The 16,922-nt window shown below is 39.1% G+C and overlaps 1 protein-coding gene across 1 annotated transcript in view; it reads left to right on the plus strand.

The window, feature by feature from the left end:
- TG (thyroglobulin) overlaps window positions 1-16,922 on the plus strand; it is a 166,665-nt gene that overhangs the window by 24,002 nt on the left and 125,741 nt on the right. Inside the window, exons 15-20 of the mRNA XM_061995899.1 lie at window positions 299-410; window positions 1,705-1,905; window positions 6,547-6,756; window positions 8,909-9,063; window positions 9,577-9,733; window positions 13,594-13,818. Of these exons, the coding sequence (XP_061851883.1) occupies window positions 299-410; window positions 1,705-1,905; window positions 6,547-6,756; window positions 8,909-9,063; window positions 9,577-9,733; window positions 13,594-13,818 (1,060 nt within the window). The remainder of the gene's footprint in view (window positions 1-298; window positions 411-1,704; window positions 1,906-6,546; window positions 6,757-8,908; window positions 9,064-9,576; window positions 9,734-13,593; window positions 13,819-16,922) is intronic.

Genomic DNA, 16,922 nt, shown 5'->3' on the forward strand with positions numbered 1-16,922 from the left:
CTCAAGCTGCACCAGGATAGATTTAGATCAGATATTAGGAAAAAATTCTTCACTGAAAGGGTTGTTAAACATAGAACAGGCTGCCCAGGAAAGTGGCAAAGTCACCATCCCTGGAGATGACTAAAGAACATGTAGATGAGGTGCTTAGGGACATGATTTAGTGTTGGGCTTGGCAACGTTAGGTTAGTGGTTGGAGTTGTTGATGGTCTTAAAGGTCTTTTCCAACCAAAATGATTTTATGATTCCATGTTGGTATTAATACATGTCTCTGCAATGACATGTAATTGATTCTTTGTAGACAGGAGAATATGCTGTGCTGCAGACATCCAACACAAATGTTTGGTGTGTAGATCCTGTGTCAGGAGAAGTACTTCAGCGTGGCAGCAAAGATTTGGATGGCAATCCTGAGTGTGAGTAATGCTTTACCCACAGCCTGTGACACTCATGGCAATGCCTTACGCTTTGTAACACATATGCTTCATTTAGAGTGTTATAGTTGTGAAACACTGAGGGCTTGCAGTTTAATTGCTCAGTGATATGGTACATACAAGCACATCAACACTGAAAGGGTATCTGAAAATAGTTACCCTTTACTTTCATAACAGCAGAAATAAACCACTGTAGACAAACTGATGAACAGGCTTCCATGCATTTTTTTACCTTCCATCTCTTACTACCATACAAAATTCTTTTGTGTCATGGATGAGTTTTCTAAGGCAGTGAATCCTGAGCTGTGGGAACTGGGCCAGCTGTAGTCAAGTGAGTCCATATTACATTGTCCTCAACTGCTCTGTAAAATGTAGTTAGACCTATAATACCTTTTTATTGTCTTCAAATAAAGATAGAGAACTGTTTAAATCTCATAGGAGATAGCTGATCCAAAAAAATGAGGAATTCCTGCTTGTAGGGATTGAAATACCCTATTAGAGCCCATGCATTGGCTCTGCTCTTCTGAGCAGTACAGACAGCCCAAGAGTCTACAGTTCTGCCATGGTTGTTTCTTCAGTTCTTTAGCTAGTGATTTTTTCTCATTTTAAAAGCATAAAACTGAGACTGTTTGTTTTAAAATATACATGATCATATCATTACATTTAAAATAACCTTGATCAAAAATTGTTACTAAAAATATTACTTTTTTTAAAGAAAATCAGCATCCAAATGACACGTTATTGAATTTATGGCAAAAATATGTAAATGCAAAATAAATACCAGTAGTTTTTCAACTATTTCATTGATGTAAACCCATGTAACTTGCACTTTAATCTTTAGGAAAAGATTTAGAAAAATCTTTAAGGAAAAACTATTTCATTGTGAGATGAGGGAGCCCTGGCACAGGCTGCCCAGAGGGGTTGTGGAATCTCCTTCCTTGGAGGTCTTGGAGACCCTCCTGGATGTGTTCCTGTGTGACCTGATCTAGGTGGACCTGCTTCTGCAGGGGGATTGGACTGGATGATCTCTAAAGGTCCCTTCCAACCCCTACCATTCTATGCTTCTATGATTCTGTGATTCCATGTAACTTGCACTTTAATATTTAGAAAAAAAAATGTGTGTTTTCTAGTGAGAGTAAAACTCCTCATTTTTATAACAAATTTTTTATTCTGTGTGGTTTCATGATCACTGGTGCTGAAAGCACTGCTGTTAGAGTCTTTAGGACAGTTGGTTGGTTTTTGTTTTATATCTTGCAATGAATGTCTCTCTTCAAAGGTCCAAGTTTCTGTAACATGCTGAAGTCTAAAGCTGATTTACGAGAGGCTGGCAGAGGATACATCCCACAGTGTGAAGGAGACAATGGAACTTTCTCACCTGTTCAGTGCAGCCAAGATCAAAAGAGCTGCTGGTGTGTCTTTGGCAATGGAGAAGAGGCACCAGGGACACGAGTAAGCGGAGGAAGGCCTGAATGTGCAAGTGAGTTCCTGCTTGAGAGGCATTGCTTCTGAGCAAATCTAAGTCTGGAACTTGACCCAGATCTTCACTTTTTCCAGTATTCTTTGTTCAAATCTTTGTAGAGACTTTTACTCAACCAGTATGCTTATCTTTGTATCAAGGCAGATTTGAGACCTGGGCATAATGTGTGGTTTTCTTCAAGGGCTTTGTCAGGGGGAAAGGTGGATCTTTGACTTGTCTATATTTATAAAATTGGTTAAATCAAAGCAGCTTAACTTAACCAAAAAGTCAGTGTGGACAGCTTGCTGCAAACTTGACTGTGTTCCAGTCTGGGCTGGCCCTGGGATTAAAAGCCATTCAACTGACTAAAACAAAATTTGAAAAATGTATGTGTGTGCCATTGCTACCCTTGGCTTGTGACCAGAGCTGTGAAAAGGATGTGCCAAAACACTGCATATTCACAGAGTGTTTCCTTAATGACCAGAGCTGCAAAGCACTGGCATTCACTCATGGTTTTCAGTGAGATGTCCAAATGGGAGACATTTAGATAAATTTAATTTTCAGTGGCCTTTATACATCTTCTCATCACTGAAGTGAAGAAACCAAACTTTCTATGAATCTGTGCTTCAAAGTGTAATGATGAGTGGAAACTGGAGATGTGGAGATCTAGACCTCTAGAGATTATCTAGCCCAGCCTCCTGGCCTGCATTATTTCCATACTGCTTCCATTATTCTTTTGGATTTTTTTAATTGAGTTCTGTTGGTAGAAGTAGGAAAATGAGACCATATAAGAAGAAATTACTTCTGTTTCCTATTGTGATTCTGATATATAAAGAGCAACTGGCTGTAAGGCATTTTAAGAGGATGTCTCCTCTGCTAACTTGGAAACCTCCACCAACATCATTTCCTTTGGACTCTCTTGTACCAATAGAGAGCTATGTGGATGGGATTTTATGAGAAGCCACAAGGAAACCCCAGGGTTGTATCTGCCTCGTGTTGTGGTGTTGTGTGGAGATGCCTAACTACAGCTGAGGTGGCACAGCCAAATACAGATCCAATACAGTACAGATTTCTGGCTCTTCAGTGACACAGAGGTGATCATTTTAACAAGTACATCCTGCTTTTAGGTTATGGGCTAGTATTTCTGTGGGACATGTGGCTGTGTGGTGTCTATTTATTTTTGGCCTCATGTGTGCCAGGGGAGGTTCAGGCTGGATCTGAGGAGGAATTTCTTTACTGAAAGGGTTGTCAGGCATTGGAACGGGCTGCCCAGGGAGGTGCTGGAGTCACTGTCCCTGGAGGGGTTTAGGAGACAAGTGGATGTTGCACTTAGGGAAATGTTCTAGTGGTTGATAGGGCTGGGACAAAGGCTGGACTCGAAGATCCTAGAGGCCTCTTCCAGGCAAAACCATTCTATGATTCTATGATTCTATTTTGTTAACTCAATGTGACACCTGGCACTCAGCAGCATGCATTGACGTTCCCATAGACTCTGAAGGTGAACAGGAAGAAATAGAATCATTTCTAGTAGGCCAGAGAACAGTTGGAACTAATAGTAAATGTTAAGTCCTCAATGTCTCCTTCTCTCCATGAAAGCTCTTTTTCTTAACTGCCACCTAAATTCCAAGAGAATTTATGGAATATGTTCTAAGGAGGATGTAGGTATACTCCAAGATATGTCTCTAAGATTATTTTGTATGTACATCTGATGTTTCCTGGGATCTTGTGACACTATACTTTTCCTAGAGGAAATAGTGACTAAATGATTAATGACCTTTTTTTTTCAAAAGACTGAGCTGAGAGACTGAATTGCACTGGAAATATAGTGGAAACCTGGCTTTAGTGAAAGCTATTTGTTATTTTCTACAAGTACCATTGAAACAATCTTTAATGATTTTCCCATATTTTGAAGTAGCAGTGGAACTTTTTAATGCTAAAGGACTTGGCCATTGTGTAAAGAATATTTTTCCCCTCAGTCTATCCAGCCTTATATCTCTAGTCCTAGGGCCTAGTAATAATTGTTCAGGAAAAAGGGAAAGGAGTATGATCTCACTATCTTGGAGATCATGCCTATCAGCAAAAGAAGATGTTGTGGTGGGAAAATATGATAAGCTTCTCTTCCAACATTAGAACAGACAGCTGTAAACAGTAAGTACTAACTTCACAGTGCCCAGAGCATGCAATGAGGTTTTCATTAGCTTAATCATTTCCATCAGAGGTAGAATCCAACTTTTTCTAGTTAACATGCAACAGAGATATGATGCCAAGTATCCTAGCAGTCCTCAGATGCATCTCCCATCCTCATGCCACTTTCCATGCTCTGAGTAGAGGTAGAGGACAGAAAGCTTTCCAGAGAAGTTACTAGAGACAAATTCCTTGTAGAAATCTTTAGAAACAGTTGTAAAAGAAGTATCAGTATTCAACTGCATTCTGATTCACTCCTACAGGACTGAGTATTTGTGACTGAAATGGATAAATGACAAAATGGCACTAACTTGATAATAACAGTTGACAAGAAGACATCTCATAACATCATCAGATGATAATAGAGGGATAAATGAGCAAATTACAGAATGTTATCTGAAATCTGTGAATCACACCAGGAAACCATCCATCACTGTTTTGAGTGCTGGTTATTTCCCTAGTTATCACTCCATTATTGGAGCAAACAGTAAAAGATGGTAGCAATGTACAACTGAGACCTGGATTTGACTTTCTAGATACAAAAAGGTGCCACAGGAATAAAGAGACCACAGCCTGATTTTTATATACTTTGTATACTGAGATGTAAAGATAATTTATATATAATGGTGGATGTCATTTACATTAGTCAAGATGAGTATTATTATCTCTTTTACAGTGATGTCTTTTGATCCTAAAATCTTGGGAGCTTTATTAAAATTTTGTTAAGTAAAGGTGCCAGGTTTCCACCCTTAGTGAAAAAGAGACTGGATACAAAGTCAACGAGTGAAGAGAAGGAATGTAGTGGCCCCATTTACAGAGTTACTGGAGAAAAGATTCAGTAAAGGAAACTGGGAAAAAAATGGATTTGGCATTTCAGAGAGACATATGAAAGCCTTTTATTTTGACATTGAGATGCTCAGGGCTGGGAAAAAAAAGGTGTACTGTGCACCTTGGATCCCAGATTCATCCTTCAATGTTTCAAGCTTTAGCTGAAGTAGCTGCTAAATTAAGGAATAAATCTTCATATCTATATCAGAAGGGGAGAGAGAGGCTGCTCTCATCTGGACCTCAGCAATGTTTGCCTTACTCCAGTGACTAGGGAAGCTAGGACTGATATGAGAATTGCTAGTTGAAAAATGACCCATGTATTCTCTGAGCAACAAGCAATTTGTACAACATGAGAATATCTTTTACTTTATTTCTGTGTGAGGAAGTCAATTTTTCTTCTTAGGTTTTGTAGGTCTAGAACTCAGAAGTATTTAACTAATACTAGATCTATTCAGTAATTAGATTGAGATTTGACCAATATTGAGTGAAGCAGTTATATTTTTTGGTACTGATTCATCGAAAGTAATTATTACAGTTAGCCTGCTATAATAATCTGTTATGATACGCTGGCAGGGATGAAATGACTATATTGATGCAGAGTGAGGTGATAAGGTGAACACTGTACTCCAACTCCAGAGCTATATGCTACTGCTAATGTCTTGCTGGGCCACCAGAATCATCCTGATGCAGTTGTAGGTACGATAGTCACAACATCCTGATCTTAATGTTCTCAAACTTTAGTCTAAAAGGAATTGATATTTTGTTGGATTTTTTTATTTGTTTGGCCCTGTCTATTTCCACTGGTTACCTTTTGTAAAGATTTGTTCTACTCATAGTTATAAACCTCCATTTCCTGCTTAAATTCATTCATGACTCTGCCCTGGTGAGGCCTCATCAGGAGTCCTGTGTCCAGTTCTGGGCTCCTGAGCTCAAGAGGGACAGGGAAGTGCTGGAGAGAGTCCAGCGCAGGGCCACCAAGATGATCAGGGGACTGGAACATCTTTCATATGAGGAAAGGCTGCGGGAACTGGGGCTGTTTAGTCTGGAGAAGAGGAGATTGAGGGGAGATCTTATTAACATTTATAAATATCTAAAGGGTCAGTGTCAGGAGGTTGGGACATCCCTCTTTTCTATAGTAGCTAGTAACAGGACAAGGGGTAATGGGATGAGGCTGGAACACAAAAAGTTCCACTTGAATATAAGAAAAAATTATTTCACTGTTGAGGTGAGGGAGCCCTGGCACAGGCTGCCCAGAGGGGTTGTGGAGTCTCCTTCCCTGGAGGTCTTCAAGACCCGCCTGGACATGTTCCTATGCGACCTGATCTAGGTGACCCTGCTTCTGCAAGGGGGTTGGACTAGATGATCACTAAAGGTCCCTTCTAACCCCTAACATTCTATGATTCTATGACTACTTTAAACTTATCTCTTCTTAGAAACCAGGCACACAATGCATTGCTCATCAAAGTCAATAGGTGTTTTTTCATCAGCTTTAGTAAACTGAACCATGCTGACATTAAACCAGATGAGATGACAGGGACAGCACAGGATGCTATCCTAGGTTTTCCCTGTTGATATGAGGGTTTTGCAGAATTTTACTGGAAATTGTTCATAGTATGCCACTAATATATCTCCTTTCTCATATACCTAAAGGTCCACAGTGTGCTCTGCCATTTGGTGCTGCATCTATCCTCAACGGAGCTCTATTTTGTGAAAACATTACTGGGCAAGCTTCAAGCCTTCAACAGTGCTGGCTGGTGTGTCGCCAGGGCTTCCACAGTGCTTCTTCCAGCACATCATTTCAGTGTGATGCACAGCAACGTCGATGGGTCTCGGCTGCCCCACTCCACCATGCCTGCCAGAGTACGTCTGAACTGCTGGGGGCTGGGATGGGCATAGAGCAGTATACAAAAATCCACTTTCAGCACAAAGCTACTGTGTGAATGATAATAATAGAACATAACACTTATATGGGAGTTGCTAAATTAAGGTGGAGTAGATGAGCCTGTCTTCTGCCGTCTTCACCTCATGACTGGCTCCTATGCCAGAAACAGACCTGCTTTTCTGTAATAATACAACTATAAATAGTTACTCAATCTATATGTAGATTTTCCTTTGTTAGTTAAAAGATGCTGGCACCATGAAGTGATTCTGATGGAACCACTTAGTCCTGGAGGAACAGATGAGTGCCAGATGTTTGAATTTGGCACCACTTGACTGTTTATTTGCATAATCAAGTCACTGTTACTTCTGCATCTTTTTGCAGCGGTTTGTTCTTTAGGATTATTGTTGTCTTTGTTGACTCTTTTTTGTTGGATATTTTTCAAACCATTTTTCTTTCAAGAAGAAAACGACACTCTAAATCTTGGAAGAATTGGGTGTCTATTCAGAGTTCATGTAACTGGATATTAAAGTTGTTCTTTTCAATTATGTCACATAGACACACATTTTGATCAAAATGCCAATTTGTAGTAGTGCTGAACTTTGAGAAGGGAAGATTTTGATGCCAAGTTTGGAGATACTCTCCATCTCCAGAGTAGGTTAAACCCATTCTGGAAACCCCTGAATTGACACATTTCCAGTTGTAGCTCAGGTCTTCTATTTCAAATGTAAATTTAAACTCTAAATTTCAGACTGAGACATTTGTCTGTCTCTAATCACGTTTGCTAGGTTTTTGTAGCATGTTATGAAGTAGCTTTCACGTTTTCCTGACAGCAGTTGAATAACTGTAAGGACAAGAGGGGTGGCAATTTGATACCAGCTCCTGTTTAATGCAAGCCAAGGACCTCCCCCATAATTTGTGTTTGAATTAGAGCAGAGTTTTAAGGAGAGAGAAAAAATTCCCAACACATCAGAAGGCAATTAAATAGGCTTCATGGTAATGGAGAAATTACCTGGAGAGGAGGTGAGTGAAAGAGAGCTCTGCCACTTTTCCAGGCTGGTGGAATAAGAACCAGCTCCATTTGGAGGTGACATGACTGCATGACCACTGTGCTGAATCTGTGACAACAAACCCTCTGTGAAGCCTGGGGTCAGCAGAACTCCAATGGAGACAAGAAATCTGAACATTTTATTTTTTTCTAGCTGAAAACTAAATAGATTTTTCTTTGGTGGCTGATGAGATCATGGATTTGTCATTGATTTGTGTGATTTGATATGCTATAAAAAAAATTGAAGACTCTTGTAGATGTCCATGGCAATGCCATTTTGCCACCAAATTTATCCTCTTAAAAGTTGATACTCAGTTAATTTGACAAACTAGGTTACTGAAAGCCCAGATGAATTAGTATTAATTCCTTTAACTATTTAATTCCTTTTTTCATAAAAGTCTTTTCAAGACTGTGTCTAAGAGAAGCAGAGGATGACAGCTCAACAATTCCTGTCTTCCAGTTTATTTTCTAAGTATTGCCTTGCTGTCAGTTTTTATGTAGTTCTCTGGAAATTCCTGTCTTCTAAGGCTTATAAAAAATTGTCCTTAGTGATTCAGATTGTTCCCTTTCCTTCTATGTGTTAGTGCTCCAGTGTAAAATATATCATTTTGTATTACACCTGCCTTTTTCTCTAATGCACAACACACATATTTATCAAGCGTTTCTCTTGGTGCTTATAATTTACCACCAAGAAGTCTGCTGTTGGGGAAAATCCTATTGATGGGGAAGATGGGGAAGAAATGGGGAGATGATATTGATGCAAGATCAAAATGCCAAATCAATGTTGTCTTTCCTTAAAGTAACTGTTATGGTTTAACCCCAGCCAGCAGCTAAGCACCCATCCTCTTGCCCCTCCCAACCTCGCAGTACAGGGAGGAGAATCTGAAAAAGTAAAACTCATGAGTTAATAACAGTTTAGTAACTAAAATGAAATATAGTATATTATAACAATAATAATTGTAATGAAAAGGAGTATAACAAAATGACAGAGAGAAATATAACCCAAGGGCAAAAAGAAAACAAACACAAAAAGTCTGTTTCTGTGCCAGTGAGGCTGCTAAATGCCCTTTCTACTTGATTTTTAGAACTCCAGTTATTTCAGACAGTCCAAGCTCAAACACACTTTCAACTACTACTGCCTTCTGAGAAGACTTGTAGTTCTGAATACTCTGGATTACTACAGACATTCCAGATATTTATTTTAGATGAATTGAAGGCTCGTGGTTTATGTCACCTCCAGGTAACTGCAGTTCCTTAATCTCTGTTGTTGTTGATTTTGAGAATTTTTTCTTTGCCATTCTTGGTTTTTGGGTTTTTTTTGAGGTCATGGGAGTGTTCTACTATGAAAAAAATGTTGAGACAAAAAGTAGAACTTTGCCTGTTTAACAGAGGTGGAAGAAAGTTCCACTTAAATATAAGATAAAACTATTTCACTGTGAGAGTGAAGGAGCAGTGGCACAGTCTTCCTGAGGGGTTGTGAAGTCTCCTTCCTTGGAAGTCTTCAAGACTTGCCTGCACATGTTCCTATGTGACCTGATCTAAGTGACCCTGCTTCTGCAGGGGGGTTGGACTAGATGATCTCTAAAGGTCCCTTCCAACCCTACCATTCTATGATTCTATGCCATGAAATCTCTCAGAATCTGTTTGAAAAACATTGCCTTCAGACATAGTACAGTACAAATGAATAGGGAAAGGCAAGAACTAAAGGTTCTTAGGTTGAGTAACCATGGTTTCATTTAATTTTGAATTCAAGGTAAATGCATTTGGAACTACCAGCTCAGTTTTTGTCTGTGATGACTCCACTGTCTATGTTGAATGCCTGAACGAGGATCGCCTGGGAGTGAACATCACATGGAGGACTCAACTGGAAAACATCCCAGCAGCTTCTCTCCCTGACTTACATGATATTGGTAATATCCTCTGATATTTCTGAGAATTAAATTTTCATTGCTTTTAGTTGTTTTACTTCTCTGTGTCTGCTCTTAGGCAACACTAACAAAATATTATAAATGCCCCCTGAAATAGACTTTTGAGCTTTTGGTGTTGCCGTGCTTCTCTTTAGACTGTGACTGCACAGTGGAAAGGAGCTGTAATTGACTGTTTCTTTCAGATAGGACTGGTTCTCCCAGCTTCCTTAACTGAGATTGAAATTTACTTTATTGGGCATGAGATGAACTGTCCCAGATGTTAATTTCCATTGGGCAGATACTTGGTGGAAAACATTGTGTTCTTTGTTGAGTTTGACTCAGAGAAACACAATTCAAATATTGCCAAAAAACCCCCTAATTTCTTCCAAGGTTTTTCTTTGTTTTTTCCTTTCTTTTCTTCTTTTCTATTTCTTACATTACCTTTGACACTAGAGAATGACTCCTACCCCAGATGTCCTAGGGCAATTATGCAGAAACCAATGACTGGCAGATTTTTGCTGTGGTTTTGAAGCGAGGTAGACATGGTGTAAAGAATTTCTTTCAAAGCAGTCAGTGTTTCTCTTTAAAATAAAAGATGTAAAAGGCAAACCCCATGTTTAAATGCCCTCTGTGCCACCTTTTCTCTAGTTTTACTGCATTGCATTGATGTTCCCAGCACTAAATATAAATAACTGTCTGAATAGTGTCCTTCCCTCTAACCTTGGGGCTTGGACACGTGTCCTACAGCCTGATCATAACCAAATTCAGATGCCCTCAGGATGCAGAAAGTGGCTGTAGTGCTCATGTTACTCTTGACTTTATAGTCTCTTATGTTTACACACATTCAGTTGCTCTAGATTATAAGGCAAGCATCAATAATCAAGCAGTTTCCTGAAGGTGAATCAATGTATTGTGTTTAGTTTAAGTTGGAGAGGAACTTTATAAGGCCAGGTAGTGATATGACAAGGGATAATGTCTTCAGACTGAAAGAGCACAGATTTAGATCAGATGTTAGAAAGTTCTTCACCGTGGGGATGGTGAGGCACTGAAGCAGATTGGCCAGAGACGTTGTGGCTGCTCCATCTCTTAAAATATCCAGCTTGGGTGAGGCTTTAAGCAACCTGATCTAGTGGAGGGTGTCCCTGCCCATGGAAAGGTAGTTGGGCACTAGATGATCTTTAAGGTCCCTTCCAACCTAAACCATTCTATGATTCTATGGTTTACTTTGGAAAGTGTCTCCTTTGAACGCATTACATTTTTTACCCTCTCCACACTATAATTTACCTGTAATACGAAAAGTGTTCTTCTGGGGATGACTTCATGGTTTCAGAGGAGGCAGTGCAGAATCTGCTCACTATATATTCTTTCTATCATCAATTTCCATTACTTTCTAAGGCAACTTTGAGTTCTTTCTGAGATATTTTCCAATGTATTTACACAAAGTGAGCAAAAACTCTCTGGTTTGAAAATCTACACTACTTCAATAGCTTTGTTCTTTACAGGTAAACGAGAAGCCTTGCTTTTTTTGTTTCTCCCTGTGAGGTAGTTGAGAAATAAGTTGCTAAACAGAAGCACAGCATGCATATGTTCCAAATGCAGAGCCTCAAATCTAAATCACTCGTGAATGTCTCGTTGCTTTTTTTTCTCACAGATGTTTTCATGCGCTCAGTTCTGAGCCCATGCAAATCCCTTCCTGCAGGATCTTATGCCATTTGGCTTTGTAGCTTAGGCCACAGCTCTAAAGTATTGAGAAACGCCTGTAGCAATTTTTTCTATTCAACAGGAAAAAAATACTATGGAATATAAAAATGAGCTAAACAGTCCATGCCAGTGAGACTGGGGAAAATCAATCCCTGCCCTATACAATTGATATTTTAAGCTGTGTCTCTGGACTCTGTATTTTCCCTAAGGAAAATTTCAAAAATAACATATTAACTTTTTTCTTTCAGTTTTCTCTCACTCTCTCCCTTGACTAATATAAACTTTAGGTAATGATATTATTCCTTTCCTGATGAAATTAGTTCTTCATTCAACAGAAATAAACCTTGATTCAAATCTATTCCCATTGCATCACACAAGATGCATCAATTTGCAGGATATTTCTGTATGTGAAAAGATATACTGTCTCCCAAGAAGTCTAAATCCCTAAAGGTATACCAGGTCCTGGAGAAATGCTTAGTAAGAACTTCCAGTAAATCTGACAATATGGTGAGATGCATAGTAGTTTGTATTGCCAAAACTGTGCAGCAGAACAGAAACAAAACAAGGGAAGTGCTATTGTATCTGCCTTGTATCTCACTTTGGACCAGAAGCTAGGTCCCATGTCCACAGGGAAGTGTGGCCCCAAGTTGGACAGCTGTCCTGGAAGGATTGAAGCAAGGCATCACTAGCAACTGTGTGGCTGCCATGTCCGTCAGGCACTGAATTGTTTTCTGTTGAGACATTCCAGGGTGTTCCTGTTTACTTGCCATACATGGACATGTTTACTACAGTTAAACATGTCTATACTGTGAATGTAAAGGATATTATATATGCATGGATACATAGTGTGATCATAAGAGGGTCACATTTACTGATACTGTCATCAAACTTTTCAATATACTTTTCACACACTTTAGATTAAAGGACATTCAACAGACCTAAGTGGATTCCTACTTGTTTGATTGTTTGCATCTTTTCTACATGTGAATTGCCTTCAGCTGTCAATTCAAGGTTATTTTTAGTCTTGGTACATCTAGTTGCTAGACAATTTGGAAGGATATTTGCTTGAATAAAAGGCTAATCTGCTTATTCCTGCTTTGAATTAGGAGACAATTTCTGGCAAGATTTGCAGTGCTGTTGGTTAAGTGGTGATCTCCAATTACTTCCTCACAGACTAAGTATCACTGTGGCCTAGAATTGAGCAAAACTAAGTGCTGATTATAGTATGTGTTAGTGCAGCAGAAGGATAGGTTGCTGAAAGCTAGCAGAAACAGAGCACTGAGAGTGCAAGGTGAAATTCTCTTCTCACACAACTGAAAAGCCATCTGTGGGCTACAGTGCAAAGATGGGAAATTCTCCACGAGAGAAGGGAGCAGTACCCTTGGCTGTTTGCCTTAGACACAATAGTCATAAGATAATAGTCTTTGTACAGCATGTGAACTGTAACATTCCTCACATTGTCTTTAAGTATGTAAGATCCTCCTTGTGAAAGTTGTGTCTGAGGTCATTCCTGTAGTCACAAAGCTCAAAGTACATAGGGTGCATGACATCTATTTGCTGGATTTCTGGGCTGCCCATTGAAAGGGAAACTGGGCATCTAAGAATATAGAGAGTAGGAAAAATAGTCACTGTTTTCCAGCTTTAAACACCAGTTTTGGAGATAGTGAAGAGCGTGACTGTGGCGTAGGTGGATATGTTGAATATCAATGGTGTGACAGAAGGTGATTATTATGTTGTTAAAGATGCTGGCCTTCAAAAGCAAACCAAGAAAATGATGAAGGAGAAGCAAATGATACCTTACTGACAAAAGCAGGAATAATTAAATCTGAGTATCGGTTAATCCTGGTTTTCATCTGCTGAACTTTTTTAACTCAAAAATCAAGTGTTACTCGCTGATGTTTTAATTTTTGAGTATATCATTTCTTATTTGGTTTGCTTTTTCCTCTTTCTTTAGCACCCTCTACATATATTGTGATTAGGAGTTTAATCTGATAGATACTTTACAATTTCATTCTCATCTGTTGTTTGCTAACATGCCTGTATTTCTGTATCTGCTTTTATTTTTAACATAAAGTTCATGAGTCTCTGTGTGGCTATCTATATGTGGTTCCCATGGTAGAAATCACTTTCATACTCTTTTGTTGTATTTTTCCACCCTTTAGAAAATGCAATTGTTGGAGAAAGTCTCATTGGAGCATTTATAAAACAGATTAAGGATGGTGAATTTCTGCTTGAATTGGACTCCAAGCAATTCTTAGCAGATGCTTTCATTGATTTTCCCCGGGATGAAGAGTTCGATCTGTCTCCGAGGGTGCAGCTGGCATGTAGAAATGGGTTTCGAAGAATTTCACTTCCTGGGCAAGCAGTCCCAAATTCACAAGGATGTGGTATGTCTCAGTTTGGCTTTCTCTACTTCAATGTTGACAGCTAAAGTTAGGAAATAATCAGTGAACTTGTGCTTATGGTTAATAAGTGAAAGGTGTGAAGCACCGATGTGAATGATAAATCTGAGTTGAGATGGCAAGTGCCTTGCTTACTCTTCAGTCTTTCCATTGAAGCAATGATTTGGAAATAGGCATCATGACACTGACACTGATATTACAGAACATTCTGCAAACATTTTTAAAAATACATTTTAGATGTGTTTAGTATTACAAAGTCTTTCTGTAATGTGTGTGATCCTTAATAAGAAGATTTCACAATGTAATGTAGTCAGTGCTACAGACAATGATATATTACCCAAAATAGAAACCTAGATGCAGAAACGGCAGGAGCCCTGAGACTGTGAATTCTTGGGCCAAGTCCAGTCAGATGGAAGCTTTCTCGGTGATGGCCAGCCCCTTGACCTGAATGCACTTCTGATCTCTTTTCATCTTCTATTTATTCTGCTTCCCTTGAAGGGGCTGCCTTTCTGCCAACCTCCAGCTTAGGGCTGCCAAACCTACCTTTTTGATGAATCCCTGTGTCTGTGCCTGGCAGTCTTCTGCCAAAGAGCCCTCCCTTTAACAGCCCGCTCTTGTTTCTATCAACATCAACCCAGCTACAGCACATCCCTGGTGGTTCTTGGTGTCCCCATTAGCCTCAATGACATTGTATCTAGCTTACATCAGTTTGAGATGTATTCACTATGTCTAGCTTTTTGATGGGGGGAAACAGAAAAAGGATGTACCACTTCTCGGTATAAGATCAACAGTAGCAGACATTGCATAAATCTTTCAATATGGGGACTATTTTCAGGTGGGGAAACTTCAACATCATGCACCTTAGGTTAGAGACCCTAAAGGCAAATCAAAATACATTAAAACAACTTAGGTCTCTGCTTGGTGTGATGGTTCTCTTGAAGTCACGAGAGCTTCCTAATGCCTGGGTAACGGCTGCAAAGTAATCAACTGGTGAATCAGTTCTGAACTTCTGCAGTTTCCATCCTGGATCTTTATGGTAACTGACTGCAGTTTCAGTTCCTCTCCTTAGTCTGAAACATTTCACAACTTGGTTATTTAAATATACTATGCAGAAAAAAAAAGATTAGTTCCTACTGAGAATCTGGAGTAATTTTCAGTTACTTAAGGAAAGGTACTCTTGTACTGATTAAAGGTACCATTATTTATTAAGTAGAGTCCATCACTGTCATGGTTTAAACCCAGCCAGCAACTGAGTAACATTTATTATGTGTTAGTACTGTGTCCAGTTCTGGACTCCCCAGCTCAAGAAGGACAGGGAAGAGGGAGTCCAGTGCAGGGCCAGCAATAAGATGACCAGGGATTGGAGCTTCCTTCTTATGAGCAAAGGCTGGAGGACCTGGAACTGTTCAGTTTGAAGAGACTTAGGGGAGACCTCATTAATACTTACAAGTATTTAAAAGGTGTATGTCAAGGAGATGGAGCAACACTGTTTTCTGTAGTGTCCAGTGATAGGACATGGGTGATGCACAAAAGCTGGAACACAAGAAGTTCCACTTTAACTTAAGGCAGAACTTCTTTACTGTACCCTGCCCAGGGAAGTTGTGGAGTGTCCTTCTCTGGAGGTCTTCAAGACCCACCTGGACCCACATGTTCCTATGTGACTTCATCTAGGTTGACCTTCTTCTGCATGGGTGCTGGACTAGATAATCTCTAAAGGTCCCTTCCAACCCCTGCCATTCTGTGATTCTGTGAGTTTTACATTGAGTTAGTTTACTCTATAGATATTTGTCAGTATAATTTCTTAAGAGTGTGAGTTAACAGTTTTATTTTAGCTGAACTTTAAGGGTACATAAGATACTGTCTCTGCTAAGGTGTGAGTCAAAATGAATCAGTCCAGAAGATATTTTTATGAACTCAACCCTTCATTTATTTCAGCAGAAAACCTGAAGCCTGTTTGTGAGTTATCTTTGGTTTACTATACATTTTTATGCTGGTTTCATTTATTATTTAGAATGCTTGGCAATTGTAACAGAGTTGCTTTTGGCAGAGCATAACCCAAATCAAATGAAGTGCTATATTATAGCTGAGCTGATAGCTCAAGAACACATTTCTGATAATCTAGACCAAGAATCTGACACCCCAAAGTTTTCTAGTACCCTTGGAAAGAGGAAAGAGCAGTGCAAGCATTGAGTAATGATCATTTGTGACAACTTTTAAACACTCTTAGTGGAGTGAGAGCTGGTCTTTAGTAAAAGGAGGATACAGTGGGGAGTGGTATCAATGCACAGTTATGCCAGTGAGTCTGTAACCTGGAATTTGCTACCCATCTTGTTGTTCTCTTGGTATACAGGAACTCAAATCTAATTAGAAGTGTTACAAATTTCATGTGCAGGGACAAGGGATTGAATTTGTGGTTTATTTTTGTATTTTAGTTTATTTTTTCATACTTTATGGATATAAAGTTTGGGCACAGTGCTAACACATAGGTCTGAGATCGTTGCTCAAAGCTGTTCCCTAGTTTATATTTTTAAAATGTGTCAAAGCTTGAAAGCAGTATAATACAATGGTTTTTCTGACTTCCAGAATCAAACTTAACTTCTGTGTCCTTGTGTGGAATGTAACCTATAGCTGGAATGATATGTGCCTCTAAGAGTTCTAGAGTCTAGAAGACGTGTGTCTGCACAAACATTTTTTGCTGTTCTTTTTTTTTAATCTGATGTGTGAGACAAAAGGCAATTTTACTTGCCTAAAATGTAATAGGAAGCACAGATGTTACTTTCACATCGTGACAAAAACTACATGAACAAGGGGAATGTTTTGAAAAGCTTAATGTGTTCCTTTTTAAACTTTAATTACTTAATTATTCTTCCTCAACCTTTGCATTTTCTCTTCAATTTAGGCATGGATTACTCATTTCATTTTGATTTCTACTGTTGCTCATTTGCAATGAGTATGATCCTTTTTGCATCTGTTGGAAAATGTCTTTAAAATGTCTCAGATTCTCTTGTGTATTAAATAATGTACTTGAGAGAGGAGAATTCTGTCTGATCCAGGATTTTTTTTGTTCTGTAATTGATTTTATGTATGTG

This window comes from Colius striatus, chromosome 4 (assembly GCF_028858725.1).
Source record: "Colius striatus isolate bColStr4 chromosome 4, bColStr4.1.hap1, whole genome shotgun sequence".
Taxonomy (NCBI): domain Eukaryota; kingdom Metazoa; phylum Chordata; class Aves; order Coliiformes; family Coliidae; genus Colius; species Colius striatus.